The sequence below is a fragment of the Pelodiscus sinensis genome, chromosome 2 (assembly GCF_052426305.1).
Source record: "Pelodiscus sinensis isolate ZL-2025 chromosome 2, ASM5242630v1, whole genome shotgun sequence".
NCBI lineage: Eukaryota > Metazoa > Chordata > Testudines > Trionychidae > Pelodiscus > Pelodiscus sinensis.
The window spans coordinates 162103270-162129221 of record NC_143053.1 but is presented as its reverse complement, the minus strand read 5'-3'; the positions used below and the strand labels follow the sequence as shown (position 1 = coordinate 162129221).

The 25952-nt window shown below is 42.2% G+C and overlaps 1 protein-coding gene and 1 long non-coding RNA gene across 3 annotated transcripts; one reads left to right on the top strand and one right to left on the bottom strand.

Annotated features, from left to right (window-relative positions):
* Positions 1-1830: 1830 nt before the first annotated feature.
* Positions 1831-11516, bottom strand: LOC142827254 (uncharacterized). 2 transcript variants are annotated; one of them, XR_012901854.2, is made up of 4 exons: positions 11182-11516; positions 10791-10912; positions 6574-6642; positions 1831-4050 (listed from the first exon to the last, which is right to left on the bottom strand). It is a non-coding gene; the product is annotated as an uncharacterized LOC142827254 (long non-coding RNA). The 2 variants fall into 2 exon arrangements; XR_012901853.2 differs by lacking the exon at positions 11182-11516 and having other exon boundaries at positions 10791-11172.
* Positions 11517-11741: 225 nt separating this feature from the next.
* Positions 11742-20603, top strand: IGFBP1 (insulin like growth factor binding protein 1). The gene is made up of 4 exons (XM_025189758.3): positions 11742-12178; positions 14177-14355; positions 17975-18103; positions 19522-20603. Exons 1-4 carry the CDS (start codon positions 11818-11820, stop codon positions 19651-19653), a joined length of 801 nt encoding a protein of 266 aa, XP_025045543.2. The 5' UTR covers positions 11742-11817; the 3' UTR covers positions 19654-20603.
* The last annotated feature ends 5349 nt before the right edge of the window (positions 20604-25952 follow it).

Sequence of the window (25952 nt, the reverse complement as noted above, 5' to 3'; positions counted from 1 at the left end):
TTTATAAAGGAGTCACACAAAACTAGAAAAATGGGCAGTATGGTAGCTGCTGAGTTTATTCGTGTCTAATGGGAGGTAAACACAATAGGAGGAACAATTTGAACTACTAAACGTGTTGGGATCTATGCTAACTATGACTGTTTCAATCCCCTTCAAACCAAAACAAACCAAAACAAGCGACATTTAATGTAGCTCAAAATCCTCAGCTTCATGTGCAAGGATGGTAAAAAAAAAAAAAAAAAAAATCAGAGAAAAATTTAGGCTGTGTAAAAGATGAAATAGAAAAATGATACCATCGACATTATGATGCTGTCACCCAAATCAGGTGTAAAACCTGACCTGGAATACAGTGGCCAATTTAACCACCCTACCGCTAAAAAAGATATTACTGAATGAGAGAAGATTCAGAGAGCAGTGAACAAAAACCAAAAATCCCAGAAAAAGAGAAAAATATTTCGATGTGACATGAAAATGAAATGATTGAGGCATTTTAGCTTTGAGAGAACATTTTAGAAAATAATGAATGGTTTTTAAAAAAATAAATCAGGTACTCTTCTTTATAATACAAGATGATAATCAATGAAACTGAAAGATGTGTTTAAGGAAGTTGGTTGTAAAACTGATATAATACCGTTTGTCCAGTGAATAATTAATGTGTGGAACTCTGTGTCACTTGATATCAATGAGACCTAGGGATTTGTAAGCTTTGAAAAATATTTGACATTTATTATGGAATGAGAATGTCTGCAATTATTTTAAATAGGTTTAAAATATTTGTTTTTATAAATTCACACATTCGGGCATAAAACAACCACTAACTAATCACTAGGGGCCACATTTAGCCCCTAACAGCAGAGCTCCTTATGAATCTGCTTTTGAACATCCCATTAGGTGCTTAAGGACTTTTGAAAAGCTGGTCTAAATCACTGATTTCAGGTCACTAAAATGTTGTTATTTTTCTGTACCAAAGGTCACCTGTCCTGGTTCAGTCCCAGAGGGAGAGAAAGTGCTCATTTATTGAAAGCAATTAAATACCTGCTTTTGAAAGATGAAAGCTGAGTGCCCTCTTTTATAAAGTATCTCAACAATCTAATCTTGTCCTTCTGTTTTATTTCATTATACATTAATGATATTGATTCTTTTTTTTATTCAGTAACTCTATGTGATCCCTGTGCCTAATGGCTCCGATTATTTATACAGTAGGGCAGACAAATATTCGTGTGACATTTAGTCAAGTTGCCAGTGTGATTTTAATATATGAACAGATTGGGTTAACTCCATCAATGCTGAATGCCTCCTCACTCCACACAAATGTGTCATGGTTTTAGCACTTAAGGTGGCAAATAGTAATAATTGATATCAACGAATGTGTCTACACTGCACCCATTGCTTGAAATAAGCTATGCAATTTGAGCTATGCAAATTGTGTAGCTTATTTCAAGTAAATTTCAAAATAGCTTATTTTGAAACTTGGGGCTGTCTACACAGCATTTATTTCAAAATAAATCGCTATTCCAAAATGTCCCTTAGTCCTCATAGAATTGTTGGAATAGCGAGCCCAGTATATTTCAGAATAATGGAAACACTCAAAAGATGTGGAATAGCTATTTTGGGATACCTCTGATACATGAAATAGAGCTTCAGTGTAGACGTAGCCCTCAACATGGATCAGGAACCAGATTCTGATTATATTAAAACTGAGCTAATGAAATAAGAACATAAGAAAGTCCATACTGGGTCAGACCAAAGATCCATCTAGCTCGGTATCCTGTCTGCCAAAAGTGGCCAATACCAGGTGCCCCAGAGGGAGCAAACACAACAAGGAATGACCACGTGATCCCTCTCCCGTCATCCATTTCCAGAGAAACAGAGGGTAGGGATACCATTCCTATAACCATCCTGGCTAATAGACATTGATGGACCTAACACCCATGAATCTATCTAGCTTTTTTTTGAACCCTTGTAGAGTCTTAGATTTCACAACATCCTCTGGCAAGGAGTTTCAGAGGTTGACTCTGCACTGAGTGAAGAACAATTTCCTTTTGTTTGTTTTAAACCTGCTGCCTATTAATTTCATTTGGTAATCCCTAGTTCTTATATTGTGGTAATAAGAAAATAACTTCTATCTTCATTTTTTTCACACCAGTCATGATTTTATAGACTTCTATCATATCCCCCCATAGTCTCCTCTTTTTTAAGCTAAAAGTCCTTTTTAATCTCTCTTCATTTGGGACCAACTCTAAACCCCTAATCATTTTTGTTGCCCTTTTAGGAACCTTTTCCAACGCCAATATATCCTTTTTTCAGATGAGGCGACCACATCTGTAAGTAGTATTCAAGATGTGGGCATACCATGGATTTATACAGAGGCAATAAGATATTCTCTGTCTTGTTCTCTATCACTTTTTAATTGATTCCTAACATTCTATTTGCTTTGTTGACTGCCACTGCACACTGAGTGAATGTTTTCAGAGAACTGTCCACAATGACTCCAAGATCTGTCTCTTGAGTAGTTGTGGCTAAATTAGACCCCATCATATTGTATATATAGTTGGGATTATTTTTTCCAATGTCCATTACTTTACATTTATCAGTTTCATTTGCCATTTTTTTCCCCAAACACTTTTTAGTTTGGTAAGATCTTTTTGAAGCTCTTCACAGTCTGCTTTGGTCTTAACTATCTTGAGCAGTTTAGTATCATCTGCAAATTTTGCCACTTCACTGTTTACTCCTTTCTCTAGATCATTTATAAATAAATTGAATAGAATAGGTCCCAGGACATACCTTTGGGGGACCCCACTAGTTACCTCTCTCCACTCTGAAAACTGACAATTTATTCTTACCCTTTATTTCCTGTCTTTTAACCAGTTATTAATCCGTGAAAGGACCTTCCTTCTTATCCCATAGCAACTTATTTTACTTAAAAGCCTTTGGTGAGGGACCTTGTCAAAGGCTTTCTGGAAACCTAAGTATACTATATGCACTGGATCCCCCTTGTCCACATGTTTGTTGACCCTCTCAAAGAACTCTAGTAGACTAGAAGAATGTGAGTCTGAAAATACATAATGCAAAATTTCTAGTCTCCTGTGCACAGCATAGGGACTTTGTTCAAGAGATCTTCTCCATGGAACAGAAGGGAAACAGAATTCTCTCTGGCCTATGCCCTCGGGTTGTAAAAGTGGCTGCTATATCTGAAATTTCAGAAAAATGATATGGATGCACTAGAAGGTGTCCAGAGACAGGTGACAAAAGTGATGAAAGGCACAGATAGAATTTTGTGTGAGAAGAGGTTGAGAAAATTGAGATTTGGTTAGTTTATCAAGGAGACGCCTGGACAACCCGACATTCAAAAAATAATAACTTGTATAGGGAAGACAAATCCTACACTTCTAGTTATCATTCCTCCAAATACAAGAACATGGTGGTCAATATCATTGAAAGGCAACACATGTAAAACTGTAAGGACACAAAACATAACATCAGCCTGTGGGACTCTCTGCTGAAAATATCTCTGAGGAAAAGGGTTTAGCAGCATTCATAAAGGACCCAAGATAGTTAGGTGCTCAGATCTTACTGAATTTCAATAGGAAATGGTCATGTACCTCCCTTAGGCTACTTTGTAAATCCCCCTGCCCTATATGGTGAATGAGATTAGTCAATGCAGATAAGCTAGAAAGGGTGGGTGATGTAAGAACTTTTATTGCACCAGCTTCTGTTGGTGACAGAGACAAGCTTTCAAGCTTACACAGCACTTTTCTTCAGGTCTTCAAGAGGTCATTCTGACATACGGCAGAGCAGAATAAATTAACCACTAACTGATGGGGTTTGGCAGATGCTTTCCCGATGGGCAGGGTCTCTGTCCATTGAGGTAATTCTCAGACCGTCTTTTGAAGTATAAAGTGCTTCCCACAGCTTGAGACAGAACATCACATCACACAGAGCTCTGGTCTGAATCAGTATGGCAGTTCCTGTGCTTCTAGTCACACTGCTGCGCATGGGACCATAGGTGACTTATGGTAGGATTCAGGAGGAGCGCTGTCCCCTACACTCCTGCCAAAATTTTAATTGGTCAGTGGGGTGCTGTCACATGATGTCCACTGCCTCTCTGGGTGACCCTCCTTGTATTTCCTCCTGCTCACCAGTTTCCCCTGCTTGGGACAGTAAATCAATGCAGCAAAGGAGATGCTCAAGTCTTCTTAGGATATGTCTAGCCTACACGTGTCTGCCAGCAGAGGCATGTAAATTAGACATACTGACATAGTCAATGAAGCAGGGATTTATATATTCCCGGCTTCATTAAAATCAAAATGGCCGCCGTGCTGTGCCGGCTCAGCTGATCATCAGCACAGAACGCACGTAAAAACGCGGATTGGTCGACAAGGGAAACCTTTGTCGACCACTCCTGTAAACCTCATTTCACAAGGCATAAGGGAGCAGTCGACAAAGGCTTCCCCTGACGACCGATCCACGTCTTGATTCACGTGCTGTGCTGACTATCAGCTGAGCCGGCACAGTGCGGCAGCCATTTTTATTTTAATGAAGCCAGGGATATTTAAATCCCCGCTTCATTGACTATGTCGGATAGCCTATTTTATATGCCTCTGTCAGCAGAGTCATGTAGTCTAGACATACCTCTAGAGCCTATCTTCACCATGCCACCATAGGGTGATGCACTGTACTGCCTCATGATGCATCAGGGTTTTGAGACTTCCCGTATTGTTTCTATTGGTCTTTTCCACAGCTGGGAGAAGACAGGGCTTCCCCAACATTGGCAGCACCAGGCCCCCTGTATGAACTCTGGCTTTATTTTAAGTTATACAATTCTCCTATTACTGTGCAAAACTAAAATTTGAAGGTGAGGCTTTAATGCGTGTTTGAAAGAGCTACTGAGTTTACATTGTGAAAATAACTCCAGGATGAATGTGTTTGTTTGACCAGCATAGAATTTCAACCTTAAAAAAAAAAGCAGCTCTTGCAAAGGGCTTTGGAATCACAGGCCATGAGGCTCAAGGCCACATCCTATGCTCTCAATATTTACTACCCAGGTGGCCATAGCCAAGCTACTCTACACACTGCCCAGTCCAAGTGCCTATGTACTGACAGATAACAGTGACCTTAGGGAGAGAGAGAGAGGCCCACTGGTGGGGAAAGCAAAGGAGTTAGTTGCTCAGGTGTCAATGCCCAGCAATTAAAAACTCCCAGATAGGATAGATACATATTTTAAACAAAAAATTAAGATAAAAAAATCCAATTTCCTACTGCTACTGCTGCCACTCAGAACTGCTCACTTTCAGTGTCAGAGTTTGCCAGAGCGCTGCCGCATTCTGCTGTGCTGGCAGGCGGGGTTCCTTCTAATTTTTCCCATCCGTGTGTAGGACGATTTTTGTTTTGTGCACCAATGGGGAGGTGATGTGTGCCACATCATCTCCCTATTGGTGCACATAACAAAAATAATTCCACGCATACATGGGACAAATTAGACACTTCACCTCCCTATTGGTGCACATAAAAAATCTCATGTAGCAGGGGGTGGGGCCAAGAAGCTTAGTGTGGAAGGGAGCTCTGGGCTGGGGCAGAGTGTTGGCGTGTGAGGTGTGAGTGAGGGTTCTGGGGTTGGCTCCGGATGAGGGGCTTGAGGTAGAAACATGGGTCTATGGTAGGCAGAGAAAACTCTCCCCATCTCTCTCCCCCTGCAGCAGCACCTGTGCTTGGGGGAGAGACACCTCTCCTCACTACGGCAATTCCTGGGCTGGGGCCATGAGATAGGCGCCTCTCCCCATCCATGGCATGTCTGCCTGGGAGAAGGGCTCCTCTCCCCCAGCAGCAGCAGTCTGGGGATGGTCTGGGAGGCATTTCTCCCTGGCTGAGCACCTGCACAGATCTTAATAGGCTGCTGTAGCACAATTTAGAGGAGTCTTCCAATTTCATGGTCAATTTCAGTGCTGTAGGCTTTTTTTAAATTGTAAATTTCATGATTTCAGCTATTTAAATCCAAACATGTTCAGTCTTGTAACTGTAGAAGGCCTAACACAAAAAGGAGCTGGGGTTTTCAAGATCATTATAGTGGGCTTTGTGCTACAGGTGTCTTTATTTCTGCCTTGTTGCAAGCAGTGGTGCTGCCTTCAGAGCTGGGAAGCTGGAGAGCAATGGCTGCTGGCCGGGAGCCAGCTCTGAAGGCAGCACCTCTGACAGCAGCAGTGCAGAAATAAGGCTGGCATGGTATGGTATTGCCATCCTTCCTTCTGCACTGCTGCCTGCAGAGCTGGGCCCTCACTCAGCAGCCAGCTCTCCCCAGCCACTCTGAAGGCAGCAGCACAGAAGCAAGGTACGGTATTTCCATTCATACTTCTGCACTGCTGCTGGTGGGGCGCTACCTTCAGAGCCTGGCATCTGGCCAATAGTTGCTGCTCTCTGGCCTCCAGCTCTGAAGGCAGCACAGAAGTAAGAGTGGCAATACTGTAACTTTGCAACCCTTTGCAACTCCCTTTTGGTTCAGGGCCCCCCAGTTTGAGAACTGTTGGTCTCGGTGTAGTTAGGGTGAATCAGTATCTGTGTAGAAATGGAGTTACTTACATTGGTTATTAGCTCTCTTGTCAATATAGCTGGCATCTGGAGCAGAGCTGTCCTCACTTTCCCTGGAACCTGAAAGCCAGAGCAAGAATAGATCCAGGGAGAGAAGCCCAGGCAGTTACACCCCACTCCAGGTGGGGATCAGGGAGGTGAGGAGCCCTGAGCGGCTTCACCTCCGCTGGTGGGGAATGGGAAGGCGAGAAGCCCTGGGCAGCTTCCCCCATTCCCAGCAGGGAACAAGGAAGGGGAAGGGCAGACCTCTGGGAGCCTGAAAGCTGAACTTCCAGGAGGGAACTGCCAGCGTAGCCGAGGAAGGGGGATCTCAGCTCCCTTCACTGCCCCTCTGAGGTAGATGGAAGCACTCCTGGTGAGGACACACACCACTGACCCAAGGCAAGTAGTATGGCCATATAACACGACAGCTATGGCTACACTGCATCCCTCTTGCGCAAAAGCCTATGCGAATGAAGTGCAGATTAGCATATTGCCTCACTTCATTTGCAAAATTAATTAGGAGCCGTTTTTGCACAAGAGGCTTTTGCGCAAAAAGGAGCTGTGTAGACGGCTCCTTTTTGCACAAAACTCCCCTCTTGTGCAGGAGCCATTCTTCCTCATTTTTTCAGGAAGAACAGCTCTTGCGCAAGAGGGGGTTTTTGTGCAAAAAGGAGACATCTACTCAGCTCCTTTTTGCACAGAAGCCTCTTGCACAAAAACAGCCCCTAATTAATTATACAAATGAAGCATGGCAATATTCTACTCCACTCTTCATTCGCATAAGCTTTTGCAGAAGAAGGGTTCAGTATAGATGTAGCCAACAGTTATTTACTGTGGTGTCTGCAAATTGACCTAATATTGGTTGATTTAAGTGTTTAATGGAGATGGGTCCTAAGTGTTGCAGGTATCCATTCAGAGTACAGAAACAACACGATAGGACCCCTGAATCTAATCAATGTTAACCAACAATAGATGTAATTTCAGACCCTTGTAAGAAACCACTTGTGAGCAATCTATAGAACAACAATTATTCATAGAAATCATTTGATAAATACTTTGAATAATGAATAAATTGGTGGAAATCATTTTAAACAGGTTTATCAAGCAGAAAAGCGGGCAAAGTTCATCGAATAAATTAGTGTTTCTCAACCAGTGTTACGAGTACACTTAGTCTACATCTAGACTGGTATGATTTTCCGGAAATGCTTTTAATGGAAAAGTTTTCCGTTAAAAGCATTTTCGGAACAGAGCGTCTAGATTGTCACAGACACTTTTCCGCAAAAGCACTTTTTACGGAAAAGCATCCATGGCCAATCTAGACGCACTTTTCCACAAACAAACCCCGATCGCCATGTTCGCGATCGGGGCTTTTTTGTGGAAAACAAATCTCAGCTGTCTACACTGGCCCTTTTGCGCAAAAGTTTTGCGCAAAAGGGACTTTTGCCTGAACGGGAGAAGCATAGCATTTCCACAAAAAGCACTGATTTCTTACAGTAGGAAGTCAGTGCTTTTGTGGAAATTCAAGCGGCCAGTGTAGACAGCTGGCAAGTTTTTCCGGAAAAGCGGCTGATTTTCCGGGAACACTGGCCAGTCTGGACACAGCCTTAGGGTACTTGAGAGAAGTCTGAGGGTATGCAACACAACTGAAGTTTGGAGAAAACTGAATTTTTGTTTTACGTTTTACAGTGCTTTATTATTTTTGTACTTTTTACACCCAAAAATTTCATCGCCTACCCAGCTACAATTAACTTGTTTAAACAAATGTGTTTCAATGGTAGAAAAAAAATTGTGCATTTGAAAACTGTAGGTATGGAGGGTACTTATAATTTTTTTTAAAGGGAGTACTTTACTTTATAAAAAAAGCTTGAGAATCACTGGAATAAATATTATTTGCTCCTCTCTCGTATGTAAGGACCATTTTAGGATATTAAACGTATAATTTCCCTCTAGAGGCAATATTGATCTTGAGTTCTAACAATAATTTCACTGCCTGGGGAATGGACAGCAGAAATGGCAGGGAAAATATTTTACAAAACAGCTGAATTTCTGCTAATTAGGATAAAAGGATGAGTAAAAATCACCTGCCTGTTTCCATACATTGAAGGAAGGCTAACATAGCACTGATCCCTCATGGATCACCTTAATCTCATCTTTCTTTTTTGAAAAAAAAAAGTTAGCTTTTTATCATACAAAATGAGATCTCGGAATGAAATGACAGCGACTGGTGAGTGATTGCCAGTGCACAGACGGTGATTCATGTGCTGTTTCATGATGAGTGGTCAGATAAGATGGCACTAGTAAAAAGACCTTAAAAATACTGTCAACAGGTTTCAGTCAACACAATTTTACATGGTGAACACTTTTTTGTATCCGATAACTCTTATCTGCGCTGTTTGTGTTCTTTAAAGCTATGTCAAGGTCAGAGATGTGGGTTGGGTTGGGAAGTTGTAGTATTACATCAAACAGTGCATATATAAACAGCTGCACTAGCATCACTTCATTGATTACATCTGTCTTAGGTAGTTCTGTTCTGTTCTAAAGTAAGCAAACTACTTACATAATAAAAGATAGTTAGACCGGATTCCCCGCTACCTTGAGCCTGTGCAGTCATGTAAAACCAAGCAACATCTGGTTTACTAGAGCACTACCCTCTCTGTGCAGAGGTGTAACTGACCATAGAAGATGCAAAGCAGTGGAGAAGCAGGCCTGTAGCTTTGTGCCCCAGTAACTGTAGAAAAAAATCCCCCAGGATACTGTATAATTCATGCTTTTGTGTGCTCAGCATTAGAGGTGAGTCTGAACAAATGCCAGGTCCAAATACTCCCAACTAATAGAAAAAAATATAATCTGGCACAGATATTCCCAGCTGTATCTTATCTATACAATGAATCAAAGAAAAACTCCAAGAACCAGGACACCAAGGAACTTTGAAAGAATTAAGATTTCAATTAGAATTTGGCAAATCAGACCTATTGTCAGTAATGCTCAAACTAGGATTACAACATGTGCATTAGCATGTTCTTCCTTTAAGCCGTTCACTTAAAAATGCAGTTAAAAAAACCCAAAACTTTTCAGAAAAGGCTGCACATTGTTGTAGTGAAAGTATTTCCCTCTTTCATAGCCCCTTTTCACTTGAAGGAATTTATTTGAGATTGCAATTAGGATTGCTAAAATATGTGTTATAGTCATTTGATGTGCAGGAGTTTCTTGATGCTCGCCAGTCAGTAGTTATACTCAGTTCTGTACAAAATAGTCCACTCCAAAGCAATAACATGTATGAATGAGCTTTGGGGCTTTATCACTTCCAGCAATTAGTTTTATTTCAAGAATGTTCATAAATTTGTTTTTCCTTTCCCAGAACACTGCCTCCTTAGCATCTTTCTGTGCAAGATTTGCTGGCAGAAAAGAATTCATAAGCTCGTGAGAAAATAAGCATCAGACTTGGAAAAGATGCCAGTGCTGTGCTTTTACCATGGAACTTCTGTGCCATGGCTTTGGGCCAAATTCTGCTCCTATTTCCATCAATGTAAACCTAGAATAAGGCTATGTCTACACTGCAGAGCTTTTCTGGGATACCGGAAGTATCCTGGAAAAACTATGCCGTGTACTAGGAATACGTCTGCTTTTTTGGAACAGTTTCCGAAAAAGCAGATGCGTTCTTTCGGCATCCCTATATTCCTCATTGTATGAGGAAGAAGGGATGTTCTGAAAGAGGAGGTTTTTCCAAAATCTGGCCCCATGTAGACGGGCCAAATTTCGGAAAAGCCTCTTCCAAAAAAAAAAAAAGGAAGAGACGCAAATTGCGATTTGCAATTTACATATCTTTTTCCGACATTTCTTTGCAGTCTAGACATAGCCTAACACTTTTATAGTCACTGGAGACACTCTGCCTTGCAAGTGGTTTGGGATACTTTGACTTTTGGCCTATGCAACTGATAATACCTAAAAGGAACCAGATTTTCAGAGGGTCAGTGCTTAGTATTTTCTGAAAATCATACCTTATCAACATATGTCAAGCTGAGTACTTTATTAGTAGTTGCTTTTGAAAATATAACCCTCCATATGCAAATGAGGGACAAGACCAAAGGACACAATGCCCAGCAATTCACAGTACAATGCATCTTTATTTCACTTTGTTTCATGCAAAATGAATCTCAAAAAGTTTCAGGAGCAGAGGGGGGAGAGGACTTCAATTTAGAGAACAAAACCAAAACTGTTTCACTTACGCACTGCAGCTGCTGACTTTCTTGAGGAATTTTCTATTCCAAGTCTGCTAGGATATAGGGCAAATGAAATGTAGCATTTTCCTGTAGCATTTTACTGTGATTTCTATTTTCCTTCACAACCTCTGTATGCAAGAAGAGAAAACAAATGTCAGATGAGATGAGACGAGATGAGATGGAGAGGCAAAGTGGCTGAGAGATGCAGGAAAGATACATTTCTTCTCTGTTTCACAAGCATTGTTTTCCACAACAGCAGATGCTCATGGCTGAGATATCCTGCCCCCACCCCAGTAACTTTCATCAAAGAGCAGCAGAAACTGAGCACATCCCCAGGAAATCAACACAATCTTGGCCAAACAAGCTTTCCAAACAGGTTAATGACATGAGCTCCTACGTGTATGCGTTCAGTAGTACCCAGATCCTGTTTTATTGCCCTCGGGACCTCTCTCTTGGTATGTCTGTGTCCTCATAACCTGAAGCCACATGATGAAAATTAAACAAGGGGTTTGGTTTTTTTTTTTTTCTCCCTGATTCCTTCATTGCTGTGGAATTATTAGGTCAGCTGTTTCTGCATCAAGGGGTTTTCCCCCGCTCCCTCCTCCTTCCTTTTTACATTGAAATCTTTTATTGAACATCAAGAAAAAGGAGACTCTGGTGGCAAATAAAAGTAGACAGAGAGAAAAGCAAAACAAAACAAAACAGCCCATCAACCCTTTCCCCTCTGCTCACTCCCACACCTGTTTTCTAAGCAGACTGAGGCAGGACAGAAAAAATAAAAGTCTGATTGCAACTTTAAAGAGAAAAATGAATAAAGGACTGAGGGGGTGGAGGAGACCGGCAGGGGGGCGAGAGAGGCAGGAGACCCTAGCTACCAATGAAAGGATGCTACTCCAACCCTCCCGCTCAGCTAATAGCTAACCTGGGGTTAAAGATTAATAGGCAGGCAAATCAGGACATAAAGGACGCAGGCTGGGCTGGCTGGTAAGAAACCTGCCTCTTCAGCTGGAGCCACTGGGTGCTCCTTGCCGCCATGACCACGAGGATGGCTCTGCTCTGTGGCTGCTGGCTGCTGCTGCTTAGCCCTGGCCTCGCCTTTGGGGCTGCCCTCCAGCCGCTGCACTGTGCCCCTTGCACGGAGGAGAAGCTGGCGCTGTGTCCACCGGTGGCTGCCAGTTGCCCAGAGAGGGCCCATCAGCCAGGCTGTGGCTGCTGCCAGACATGTGCCCTCCAGATGGGGGAGGCCTGCGGGGTATACACCGCACGCTGTGGCCAGGGGCTCAGCTGCCAGGTGCAGCCAGGGGACCTCAGACCCCTGTATACTCTCACCCATGGGCAAGCGGCATGCCTGCCAACAGCAGATGCAGAAGGGATGCGGATGGCAGAGGCTGCAGGTATATCAATGTGGTGTCTCCCTGCACCTACTCCAGGTGTTGGGTCTGTCTTCTTGTGGCAGGTGCTATGCAGAACTAAAGCCTGAGGGAACAGGATGCATGGGGCAAGGAATAAACTGTGATAGGAGAGCAGGTGCCAGAATAATTTTTATAGTGGGGAGGTGCTGCTGTTGGAAACCATGTATTTGGTGTTTGTTATTACTTCTTCATACCAGGGGGCGCGGCACAGCACCCGGTACACCTACTTCCAGCACCACTGAAGGGGAAGGGCATTGACCAAGACCAGCCATGAGCTGGCCTGAAAACTTAGAAAAGTTAAAAATGTAGCTGGAAAATGGGGGTGGGAGAAAAACTGGCAATTTTTTTTCCTAGCAAAAGTTTCCCATAGTTTGAGCCACTCACCCTGACACACATCCCCTTACAAAGTTGAGACAAGCTTATGACAGTATCCAGGTGAGAAGGCAAGACAAGGGAGAAAACAAAACCTTGGTGGAGGAAGAGTCAGAATCAGCTAAAGCTCTATGGAAAGGGAGTCCGAGTAATTTATTGATTTTGGTTTGTTTGTTTGTTTAGGGCATAGTTGACCAGGTCAGATGCTAGTGAAAAATGTAAACTGTAATAACAATGGGCCGGGATGGTAGTGGATATAAGATTTTTGCATGCAGGGCAAAAGCAATCACAATTTGTTCAAGTGTTACAAGTAGAGATGCATTTGATATTATTGCAGAATATCAGCAACTTTTGTGATTGAAATTCTGGTTCAATGGGCCAGTGGGTGATTTTTTACAGTCTTCTTCCCCCCTCAATGTGTCCAAAATATTATCATAGGAAAAGTACTACAAGTTGAAACTCTCTTAACTGGGATTCTCTGATCTGGGAACATCCATGGTCTGGCACGGAGGTTGTAGGACCAGAGAGTCCCAGTAAAGGGCCAGCGATAAGGATCCCTGTAGAGTTGGCAGGACAGTGGGCTGCAGTTAGCCGATGGTGGCCCATCTAGGGCATGGGAGCAGGTCTGCTCTGCGGGGTTGGGAGGTACACACATGGCTGCCCAGTGGATCTGGGAGTCCCGGTAATTCGGTGGGGCAGGGATCGGTGGCGAATGGCTGTCCTGTAGGTCCCAGAGCAGCGATGGCTGCTCAGCAGGGTCGGCAGGGCAGCGGGACTAGCAGGAGGTGAGGTGCCAGCTGGGAGGCCAGTGGGTCAGGTGGCGGCATGGCAGCAGGGGGTCCAGAAATGACTTCCCCTTGTCTGGCAAAATCCCTCATCTGGGACCCATCAGGCCCCGAGGGTGCTGGACCAGGGAGGTCCAACCTGTAATTGCTATTTTTTCAGGATTTTTTTAACTGTTCCAATGAGATACTTAAGCACATGCCTAACTTTAACCATTTGAGTAGTTCCATTGAGTGATAACAACCTCTGTTGATTTCAGTGGAAAGGTACACATTCTTAAAGTTAGGTGCAGGTACCTTGCTGAGTCAGGGTGTGAGTGCTTCACTGTTGGAACAAGTTCTTGTTTAGCTGATGTACTGCATGTTGGACAGATCTGTTGCCTATCTCTATGAATTATGTCATTGTTAGACACTTCAGGACTAACCTGAAACATGTCACATAGGTCCCTGTTTGGAGCAATTCCTTCTATGATTAAAAACCACACCTCTTCACACAACTGAAGGCTCTAAATTACTGTAGTTACAATTTTGATTTGAGACTCCTCTAGTTTAGCCCACAACCTGCACTTGCATACCATGGTAGGGTGAGATCATTCATTTCCAGGAGTGTGGGTCCAGCATATTTGTGATTTACAGTGTAAAAGGTAACAAACTAATTAACTAATTAACGCTGCCATATTTGTACTAACACAAATTTATGATGAGGGTGTATTTTATTGTGATACACAAAGTTTTCATATATTCCTTTTATTGGTTTGGGTAAATAAATGTAGAAGTTTACTGTATCAAAGATTATTACCCGACTGTTACTGTTGTTTCCATATAGGCTCTATGGAACCTGAGGATGCACCTCCAGAAAGTACTGAAATAACACAAGATCGATTGTTTAACTATCATCTGAGGTTCCCTAAAGGCCAGGAAGAGTCTATGCCTTGGAACGCCATCAGCGCTTATGAAAACATGAAAGCAAAGAAAATCACCGAACTAAAGAAATGGAAGGAGCAGGTAGGTTCTCCTACAAGTCTTTCAAGTAGCAGTTTATTAGTAAACTTTTGACTTACAATTCAGAAAATTGAGAATGAAATTTTCATATTGGCTCCATTGACTTCACACTAGTGTATGCAACCAAGTAATAGCCCTTGGTCTTTGAAATGTTTTGATCAGGTGCTTAAGGCTATGTCTAGACTACATCCCTTTTTCTGTAAAGGGATGCAAATTAGGCATGTCAATATTGCAAACGAAGCCAGGATTTGAATTTCTCGTGCTTTGTTTGCATAATGCTAGCTGCTGCTTTTTTTTCGAAACTGGGCTTTTTCGAAAAAAGAGCCAGTTTAGATGGGGCATTTTTGCCAGAAATGCCCCATTTCAACAGATCCTGTATGCCTCAAAAACTGATCTTTCGAAATGGGGCATTTCTGTCGAAAATGCCCCGAGTAAACTGCCGCTTTTTTTTTTTTCAAAAAAGCCCCATTTTGGAAAAAAGCGGCAGCCGCCACTATGCAAACAAAGCACGGGAAATTCAAATTCCAGCTTCATTTGCAATATCGACATGCCTAATTTGCATCCCTTTACCGAAAAAGGGATGTAGTCTAGACACGGCCTAAGTGACAGGCAAATTAGAAATAAAGGCAAAATGTCTCTGTATATTTTATGTATCATGTAAGCCCCTCTACTGAGATAAATTTTACCCCATGATAAATACCTGATTATAACATAGAAATTGCAGACACTGATAATGAAACACTTGCTAAAACTACTTGCATTTGCCTATTTATGATCACAATAAAATACTATTAAACAGATGCATATAAAGCATTTATAATTTATGATGAATAATGATTAATTTCTACATTTGACACTGACTGACAGCAACCAGCCTGGTGAATGCATCAGTAATTTAATGCACCACTTGAGGGCACCAGAGAACAGATGTTGGAAGGCGTAATCCAAAGTATTTGTATAGCTTGGATAGAGCTAAACTGGATAGTGGAACTAAACTGGATAGAGACATGGAATGGACTCAGTCCTACAACCTTAACAGTAGTATTCCTTACTTATATAGCTCATAGAATCATAAAGCTGGAAGAGACCTCAGGAGGTCATCAAGTCCAGCCCGCTGCCCAAGGCAGGACCAATCCCAATTAAATCAACCCAACCAGGTCTTTGTCAAGCCGAGATGTAAACACCTCTAGGGATGGAGATTCCACCACCTCCCTAGGTGACCCATTCTAGTGCTTCTCCACCCTCCTAGTGAAATAGTCTTTCCTAATATCCAACCTAGACCTCTCCCACAGTAACTTGAGACCATTGCTCCTTGTTCTGCCATCTGTCACTACTGTGAGCAGCCTTTCTCCATCCTCTTTGGATCCTCCCTTCAGGAAGTTGAAGGCTGTTATCAACCCCCTCCTCACTCTTCTCTTCTGCAGACTAAACAAACCGAAATCCCTCAGGATATGTCTACATTGCCACCCTAGTTCGAACTAGGGAGGCTAATGTAGGCATTCAAAGTTGCAAATGAAGCCTAGGATTTAAATATCCTGGGCTTCATTTGCATCTTGCCAGGCGCCGCCATTTTTAAATCCCCATTAGTGCGGACTCTGTGCCCATGGCTAAACGCGGCACGGAGTAGGTAGTTCGAATTGGGCTCTCTAATTCGAACTACTGTTACGCCTCGTGGAACGAGGTGTACCGGTAGTTTGAATCAGAGAGCCTAATTCGAACTACCTACTCTGTGCCACGTGTAGCCGCGGGCACGGAGTCCGCACTAACGGGGATTTTAAAATGGCGGCACCCGGCAAGATGCAAATGAAGCCCAGGATATTTAAATCCCGGGCTTCATTTGCAACTTCGAATGCCTACATTAGCCACCCTAGTTCGAACTAGGGTGGCAGTGTAGACATACCCTCAGTCTCTCCTCATAGGTCATGTGCTCCAGACTCCTAATCATTTTGGTCACCCTCCACTGGACCCTCTCCAATGCGTCCACATCCTTTCTATAGCGGGGGGCCCAGAATTGGACACAATATTCCAGATGTGGCCTCACCAGAGCCAAGTAAAGGGGAATAATCACATCTCTGGATCTGCTGGCAATGCTCCTCCTAATACACCCTAATATGCTATTAGCCTTCTTGGCTATAAGGGCACACTGTTGACTTATATCCAGCTTCTCATCTACTGTAATCCCCAAGTCCTTTTCTGAGAAACTGCTACTTAGCCATTCAGTCCCCAGCCTGTAACAATGCTTGGGATTCTTCCATCCCAAGTGCAGGACTCTACACTTGTCCTTGTTGAACCTCATCAGATTTCTTTTGAACCAATCCTCTAATCTGTCCAGGTCACTCTCAGGGGCAGCCCATGAATATAGGCCAACTCGGCCATCGCCTAGGGTGCCACCTTCAATTGGGCACCCAGGGCGCCCGATGATGACATCACGCAATTGACAGTGCCATTGACAGCGTGCAGGCAGTGGCGCCGATTGTGCATTCTGTTTGGGGCGCCAGAGGCCGCAGGCCACCTCGGGCCACTCCTGGTCACTCTGGACCCTATCCCTGCCCTCCAGCATATTTACCACATACTTAGCTTTCAGGAGTCTGTTTAAGCCCCATTGACTTCAAAGCTTAAAGTTAAGCTTTATGTTTTCCTATGTGCTATCCTGAATTGGGGCCCCAAGTGCTTACATGAGGATTTCAATGTTTTGCAGGATCACACACTAAGGTTATTTTTGTTTTGCTAAAGTAAAGCTATTAGTTTGGTCATAGCATTCCTATTTACTATTATTCAACATTAAATATATTGGTAGAGCTCTGCACAGATACAAAATTTGTATCTGCATCCACATCTGTATTTTCAAAAATGAGCCACGGATATCTGCATCCACATCCATGGATGCGGGTACCTGCAGATATAAAGCAAATATCCACAGTTATGCAGGGCTCAACATATTGGCTATTGTTCAGTTCTTTGTTTATACAGTTATGCTTTTAAAAACATCAACAGCCGTTAGAATTAGCCATATGTTACCCTCCAATTTACACTTTCTAGATTTTGGTGTTTCTTATTTTGACATGATCCTTTTCTGTAAAATTATTGTTCAGTAGTACATTTGAAGGATTGGTTGACAACCATGTCAAATTATTTAATTGTATTATCATTATTTGTAAATACATTCCAGAAAAGACTTTTTAAGTAAGAATAATTGAAAAATAAAACATTTTATTATGTTCTGCGCATGTATCAGGAATTCATTGATTCACTTAATATGACATCTAATGTCAATATGGAACATGCAGATGGCAACAAAAATTATGTATTCATTTCTGCAAAAAGTCTATTCCGTGTGCATTAAAAATACAGGAAATATACATATCTGTGACTATAAGGCCAGATCCTCAGGTAGTACAAACTGGGACAGCAACTTTGAAGTGAAGAGGGCTATCCTGATTTATAAGATGACATGACCATTGTGTCTAACCATTAATTCGATTGTTTAATAAGGGGAACATCTTAATGCATGGGAATTTAGGAACATAAATCCTCATGTTTCAGCCTCACCTATTAGTTAATTTTATATGGATTTTATATTTTTAAGGCAGCATTTTAATTGAATATATAAATATTCTTTCAGGGGCCTTGCCAAAAAGAACTCTACAGGGCACTGGATAAATTAGCTAAAGCCCAAGAGAGAACTGGAGGAGATTTATACAAATTCTACTTACCAAACTGCAACAAGAATGGATTTTACCATAGCAAACAGGTAATTTTTTTTATTGCCTACTCACACTGCTGTGACTAGTGGGTGATCAGCTACAGCCAACTTTCCATTAAACTTCCCATCCCTAAACTTAGAGTTTTTAGAGGGGATATAAATTGATCATGAAAATAAACATATTAAGGCTTCACATTAGGAGCAAATTGGTTTTTTTATTTCCCTTTTCTCTCCTTATATGTGTTCTTAATGCTCAGATTGGCAGAAATGGAGGCTGAAGTCCTCTTGTTATACATAGATGTAGTACAGTGCCCTTCTAAAGTACTTTAACTTACTGCCTATCCTTAAACAAGCTCCATCTTCATGCTCCTAAAACATTATGGTATTCATAGCTAATCTCTATTCACAACACGCTTTGCAGTCAGCACGGTGATTGTGTAATAAGGGCTACTTAGAGGGGAAGGAAATCTATGCCCTTTGGGTGATGTTCTGGCCCCATGAACACCAGGCCAAGATTTTATCCTTCACGTTTTGAGAGATTATCCTTCAATGAATAAAATACAGATAAATAAATTGTATATTGAACAGATTACTGATAAAATTTATAGACAGAATAGTTAATCTGAAGAAGTCATTGTGAGATGTATTGCAAATGGATATTAAGAACAATTTATAATATAAACTTCGTTCACAGCAGTACCCATGAACATATATATGGGTTATGTTTTTCCCTTTTTTGAAGACTCACAGCACTATATTCAGATAATAAGAGGAATTCAGCTTTTAGGTTAATCTCCATCCATGCACTTAGTCCATATCTACCTTTTCCTGGGCAAAACAAGGATCAGTGTCAAATTCTGGATGATTTGTCATGATTTAGTGTAACCTTGAAAAACTATTAGAGACATATATTAGTCTAGGTATAAATTTACTAGTCATGCCTTACATTTACACCATACCCACAGTCTTCACTCCTGATTTTATCCTTTCCTCACACACATGCAATCCAATTCTGCCTTCTTGCTCTATCGTATATCCTAATACAGAAAGAGGTGGTTGCCTTAGGCTCACCAGCTGGAATTCACTTTCAAACTTCCCTTTACTTCAGTGGAGGGAGAATCAGGCCCCTGAGTCAGTGTTCTTACCCTGAGTTTCTTCACTCTGCCTTCCCTCTTCCTCCCTCAGGAGAAATGTATGACTGTCTATGGAGAAGTCAGCAAGCAGAATTTTGCAAACCGCTTTAAATATCACATCCAACGTAGTTCAGCTAGGGTCACAGGACCGGGTGCTATATAGTTTCTAAAATCTAAGCCATAAGTGAGGAGGTTTAGAGGTTATATAAGAATAGGGTACAATATACAAAAAGTCTGTGCACTTTAGCTTCCTCATTTCTAGCTTTTGCTATTTTTAAATACTTAATATGTTTAGTTTCTTAGTGTCCTTTTTTTTCCCTCCCCATTATTTAGTGTGAAACTTCGCTGGCTGGAGAGCCTGCTGGATGTTGGTGTGTCTATCCAAGAACTGGGAAAAGAATTCCTGGATCTCCTGAATTGAAAGGTGACCCTGAATGCCAACAGTATCTTGGTTCACAAGAATAAGGCTAAACATATGACAGCATTTCTGTTTGCTCATGCAAAGTCTTTTGTAGGGTCCTGATCTGCCATTATTTAGGGCTGATTCACCATGGTACTTAAACATGTGCTAACTTTGAGCATAGGAGCAGAAGGGACTTTGAGAGGTCATCTAGTCCTGTCTCCTGCACTCATGGTAGGACTAAATATTATCTAGACCAGCATACCAGCAAAACTGATGTTGGTAATGCTCACTCCCATGAGGAATGCCATTGAATTTAGTGGGACTAATCATGTGCTTAAAGTGACACACATGTCTAAGTGATTGCAGAATCAGGCTCCATTACTTGTATATTATATATTATATTATATATGAACTACTTTTGTACTCTACAGATTCTATAATATGTAAACCTGTTGAATTATTTATTTCACTGTAAATGTATTTTTTTTCTGTGGTATTATTAATTTATATTCTCAAACACTTCATAACTTTATGTGTAAATAGATAATATTGCTCTTAATATAGGCATTTTTCTATTCTGAAAGAGCACTGGTGGAAAAGCTTCAGGTGGAATAACACTCAATATCAGTGGGAAATGGCTTGTAAAACTTGCATTTTGTATTTTATATTTATAGATTGCAGTTGCAAAACTGATGTTTTTAAAGAAAGCTGTTAGAAAAGAACATGGTTAGAAACTTACTAAAACTCATTTTGTTTGTATATCATGTTGCTTTTGCACCTCTGTTTCAATGTCAATCTGTTTTTGTTTTGTTTTTTAAAGAGTGATGACTCTGGATTATATAATGAAATACTGACAGGAGAATATTAGTTTGTATTTTCCAAATATATGCACTGGATGTATTGTAAAAATAACAGGAAATATTGAACAACCATTAAGAGGTGTAAATTGTTCACATGCTGACATTGTCATATTATTTAAGATGAGCTATTAAATAATTTCCTTTGGATGCTGCTTGGTTGTTGCTTTTGGAGATGTACTATACTGTAATCCTATGCTGTGGAGTTAAAATGGGATCGTTTCAGTGAAGTAGGAGTGGAAGGCTATGTCTATACTATGGAGCTTCATCGGAAAAAGGTACAAAAATTGCGCTCCACAATTTGTGTACCTTTTTCTGATAGTTTTTCTGTCTACACTGGGCCAAATTTCAGAAATAAAAAAACCTCTTTTGGAAGAGCCCTTCTTCTTTGTGGGAGGAGGAAGACAGAGCTTTTGAAAGAGCACTTCTACTCTTCTGCAAAAAAAAGCGGAAGGGCAGATGCATTCCCTGGATGTGGCGGAGTTTTTCTGAGATACCTCTGGTATCCCGGAAAAACCCCATAGTCTAGACATTGCTGCACTGTGGTCTGCTCTTAGCAGACAAACATGGTGGGCAGTATAGTTGTGGGAAAGTATTAGCTTACAAACAGGCTCCTTGTGCTGTTTACTGGCCTGTGGTGAGAGCAAGAATACTGAACAAAAAATCACCCCTTAAGGATTCTACCTCTTCTTGGAAGCCAAAGGGTTCCTAATAGCAGATGGTGGGCACTTTTTCTTCTTCCATTGTAGCCTTGTGGCATTACCAGACAATGAAAGATGCTCAGGGTTTTTGCCCCATCTCAGGGGACTTTTTCCAGGTTAGATGTATCCTGCAGTCCAATATTGTCTTTTCCAAAAGTTCTGTCTCCTTAAGAACAATCAATTTTTTTCTTGTTGGGTGTTTCTTTCTCTCCTCTGTTCTTTTTCAATGTCTTCTTTGTACCATTGGCCTTGGCAAATTGAAACCCAAAATGTGAATTAATAAAGCTTCCTGGACAGGACAGTCAGATGCATTGCCTGATCAAAACATGCAGAGAGGAAGCATGAGTGTGTTTAAGAGACCCTACCGGGACATGCTGAATTGACAAGTGAAATGCTTCCTTCCCAGAATGTCTTTTCCCCTTCTGCAGCTCCACGGCACATCTCAACAACCCTCTCAACTTTCTACCTCCTCCTCCCCCCGTATGGCTGACGCAGCCGGTTTCAATCTACTTTAACCACTGACAAAAGTGGAAGAGGAGCCATACAAATCTACCTTCCACTTAGCAACAGGCTAAAGAGGAGTTGATAACCTTGTCTCAAAGCCCAGTGGTAGAGGAGCTCAGCATAAAATCCCCTGCAGTTCTTTGGCAAAGGCTTTAGCTTTGATGGGGGTAGACAAGCTGGCTTAATAGAAAATCTTATTTGTTCTGCCTTATAGACTTTGCATTTGCCAGGCGTTAGCTAGTTACTGCTCATTGCTTTGGGTATATTTGTTGTAGTTAGGGCTTAAGGAAATATATATAAACCAAGACACAATCTCAAAGCTGTAATATTTCTTGAATGGCATCTATGCAAAGGGATCCTTTCTACCTCAATCAACTTGCTAAAAGTGACTCACAGGTCTAAAAGTGAATAGCTTTTGGAAGTCTTGTCCCTTTAAATAAACACAACCAGCAGGGTTTAGTGTTTGTAGACAGGGCTCCCTCCAGCAATAGGGTCAGACTGATTCAGACACCATGCAACTTTTTGGTTGGAGGGGCTCTTAGGAGAGAATTCTGTTTGATCACTATTCCAGGACCAAAAGTCAGTGGAGAGATGGAGAGGATGCATCTTGAATCTCCCCAATTTTGCTGATTCTCCAGGCCAAGAAAGACTCTAAGCTGCCCTGGGGCCACCCTAACTTGTGTTTTCTGCTGCCATCAATCCTGTGGAGTTTTCTGCAGTAGGGAGTCAAAGGCACTCACATCTGCTTAAGCCAGACCTCTGCTCAGCCCTGCCTCATCCCAAAGTGGCCTGGCTTTAAGACAATGGTGAATTTCCCCCCACCCTTGTTTCAACCCTAGAAGAGCAATACCACCTCCAGTATCCTTCCAGTACTAAGCTCTGCTAAACGTTAGGCAATATTGCCTGTACATCACTTACCTAGAGCAATGTCAGAAGCTGTACCTTGTAGCAGACGTTGGAGGGGCAGCAAAGTGCAGGCACCGAAAGATCAACAGCATCAGGTCTGCTTTGCTTTCACAATGGAAGTGTCCTCTGCAAAGTTTGTTTGTGCAGGGAGCGGAGCTCTCTCTGGGGCTGATCCAAGACGCCAGCAGGAACGAAGGACAACCTCAAACCTCACCACTTTCCTTTCCAAGAGCAAAGCACACTCTTTGGACCCTGTTTTCTCTAATAAAAACTCCAAACACATCAAAACAGACAAATAAACATAAAACCCACACACGACTTTCTCCCTGGGGCGTGTACTAGAGAAGAACCACACGTAACAGAGGCTAGTCACGTTGCTTAAGGCACCCTTGAAGGCACACACATTCCATGGTAATGGATGTGCTATAAGACCCTAACCTGAAGCGCATAGAAAAATAGATGAGGGTTGCTCCTTCCTGAATGGTCACCTGCAGAGGTGCCCACAGATGACAAAGTCCCATTTGTAACCTGAAAAATACATTTGAAATTCAGCTGTATTTGTGGTACTGTTTCCCTCCACCCGCGCTCAAAACCTCACAATCATCCATACCTTTGCAATTGGTGACTCCCACTTCCCTGTCAAAATTAATAAATAGTGGGAGCAGAGGTATACCTTGGCACTGGTGTAGTTGGCCTTAAGTTTTCATTACATTTGAAAGAGGCAGCCTGAGCAGCCTTCCCTCCTGAGGGCAAGGGAACCCCCAGATGACAGCAAGCATAATACTATTGTTGCAGTCCGCTTCCACCATGCTTTATGAAGTTTGACACATAAATATAAATATGCATAACTTGAAAATGCTTTAAACACAATACCTCGTCTAACCTATCCATTTTAGTGTTACAATCTGCTAGATCTGTGCATCCTATTTTGGTGTGTGTATCATTCTTGTATGCAAAGTTAAAAATATGAAGTGTGAGACTGCTTATAGTTTTAAATGTGCTAATGAGAACCGTTACTGGTTCCCCACATTCTGGAAGTCTTAATGACTTGGTGATTGACATAATGACTTGTGAATAGCTTTGTTAGTCCAGTAAGCCCAAAAGTGATTGTACTAGTAAGACCATACCTTACTGGAATTCCATTTTGACCTTGGTAGTTTTCCATGGAAGAAGGGGTGATGTAGAACAAAAGGATCTTGCTCTCAGGGAAAGACTATTTAAGCAATGGGAAGCTATCAGCTCTTTGTCTTTAGCTGGTCAGAAGCTACAAAGGATTGGGGACCCAGGTCAGGATAAAAGAATCTCTTACCTGAAGATTATGCCTAGAATAAGAACACCTCATTAGAGTAAGAATCTGCTTGCAACAAGGGGTGTTTTTTTTAGTGAATTAGCACTAGCTAGGCAGTTTTTTTCATTTGAATTTAGTACCTTACTTTGATCTGTCTGTTTTAACTTGAAACCACTTCAATCCTTGTGTTTGCATTTAATAAAAACACTTTTGATTACTATCAGGCCCAGTGTAAATATGCTTTTACTGGGGGTAGGGATGGTAATGACCAGTGTGCATCTCTCTTTTATGGATAAAGAGGGCAAACACCCTCATGAGCTTTCCTTGTATAAAACGTTTACACAGAAAAAGATGGATTTGGGAGTTTGATCACTTTTGGGGGTTGTTTTCCCGGGCGCTGTGCCCTAGAACCACAGCCTCGCAGAGCGGAAGAGATTCAGTTTCTGCAAACACATCGTCAGGAGGGTGGTAAACCTAACTCTGTGCTTTGTCTGAAGGCGACCAGATAATCTGGCCCAGTGGGACAGGGTGGTGGGAAGCACCAGAGAGCAAGAAGGCGAGTGTTAATGGCATGATCACCATTCTGGGAAACACTCGTAAGAGGTTTTCTGTGATCACATCCCATCACAACTCTTTCCATTTCTCCTTGGCCAACTCTCCCAACTCAGCTGACAATGCTGGCTGCCTTTACAGAATGCCTGCAGCAACTGCAACTGACCAGCAAACACAGAGCTACACAGTAAGTGATGGAGTCCTGCACATCTGTCCCTTACTTTTCACCAAAGTCTATTTGCATTTACTATGGACTTACACTGGAGTTTAATGGAGAGAATAGTTGCATTCTCTGTGGCTAGAGTGTAATGAGTCAGGCAGGAGCCTCCACGCCATGAACATTGGAGATAAAACTAAATATTGAACAGTTGCTTTATGCACCGTGCATTAGCCAGCATAGATGGGGCATGAGGCAAAGGGACTATGATGTACTGGAGATGGGGCAGTGGAGGTAGGGAGGGGTCCAAAAGAAAAGAAAAGAAAAGAAAAGAAAAACAGCTTTTAATTCATGCAGAACAGTCACATAACAGCACAGCTGGGAATACTCAGCTTCATGCCCCACAAAATAATGTGTTGCTTCAATCTGCATTCCCTCAGCATCTCTCAAAGCACACCCACCTGCAAGCCAACTGGTCGGCGAGGGATAGCTTACTGCATTATTATATGATAATATTGTTGTGCCTAAGCACCACAGAGCGGTGTTAAAATCATGCAGGCAAATCTTAACATGCTCCTTTGGGGATTCTTGGCTGCTTCGCTTCGCAACACTTTTCTTTTAGCAGTTTTATGTTGTATGGAGGCTATTATTATTTGATCATCTATTTAATGCACTAGTTGCCGGCCTGTGAACCTCAGGGTAGGGAGTGGAGGGACTTATTGGGGGTTGTGGTGGAACCTAGGCCAATCCTCACAATGGGTGGGGAAGGAACACCCAAGCCCTAGTCTGCCTCCAGCTCTATTGTGGCCTCAGCTCGTGGCTGCACCTCTACTTCCAGGCCCAGCCTTCTACCCTGCCCATGGCTTGGCTGTGGCTTCATTCCCAGCTCCAACTGAACCCTTAACCCTCCACTCCTGGGCCAAGTTGCACCACCCTGCTCTGCCTCATCCCCTGGCTTCTGATCCATTCTCAGATGCAGCCCCGGGTGCAGATCTGTTCCCAGCTGTGGTTCTGTACCCGCCTCCAGGTGCAGCCCCAATCTCAGGCCCACTTACTGGTCCCCTGCTCTTGGCCCTGCCTCCTGGGAGGGTGTGGACAGGGTCAGCGAGGGGTGTAACTGTGAAAGCTTTGGGGACCCCTGATTTAATGGCACACATCTAAAGTAGAGAGTTATGGTTAAACATGCAGTCTTGTGATAGTGCCTGACTGATGTGTTCATACTCAGCAGTGCATGCAGAAGGTGATCTTAGATGAGGTTTTTTTTGTAGGTGTGGGGAATTTTTTAAATAAAAAATGTTGGAATGGAGGAAAAAGCATTAAAAAGGCAGACCCTTTCCATTACCAGGCCTTTCAAAAAGTTGATAACACACAGTACACCACAAAGTCCATAACCAAA

Bases quoted from the DNA above. Each gene is read 5' to 3' on its own strand.
- IGFBP1 (XM_025189758.3), top strand. From the start codon at position 11,818: ATGACCACGAGGATGGCTCTGCTCTGTGGCTGCTGGCTGCTGCTGCTT. The intron at 14,356-17,974 runs GTAGGTTCTCCT...ATATTCTTTCAG, and splicing joins TAAAGAAATGGAAGGAGCAG to GGGCCTTGCCAAAAAGAACT. The intron at 18,104-19,521 runs GTAATTTTTTTT...CCCATTATTTAG, and splicing joins GATTTTACCATAGCAAACAG to TGTGAAACTTCGCTGGCTGG.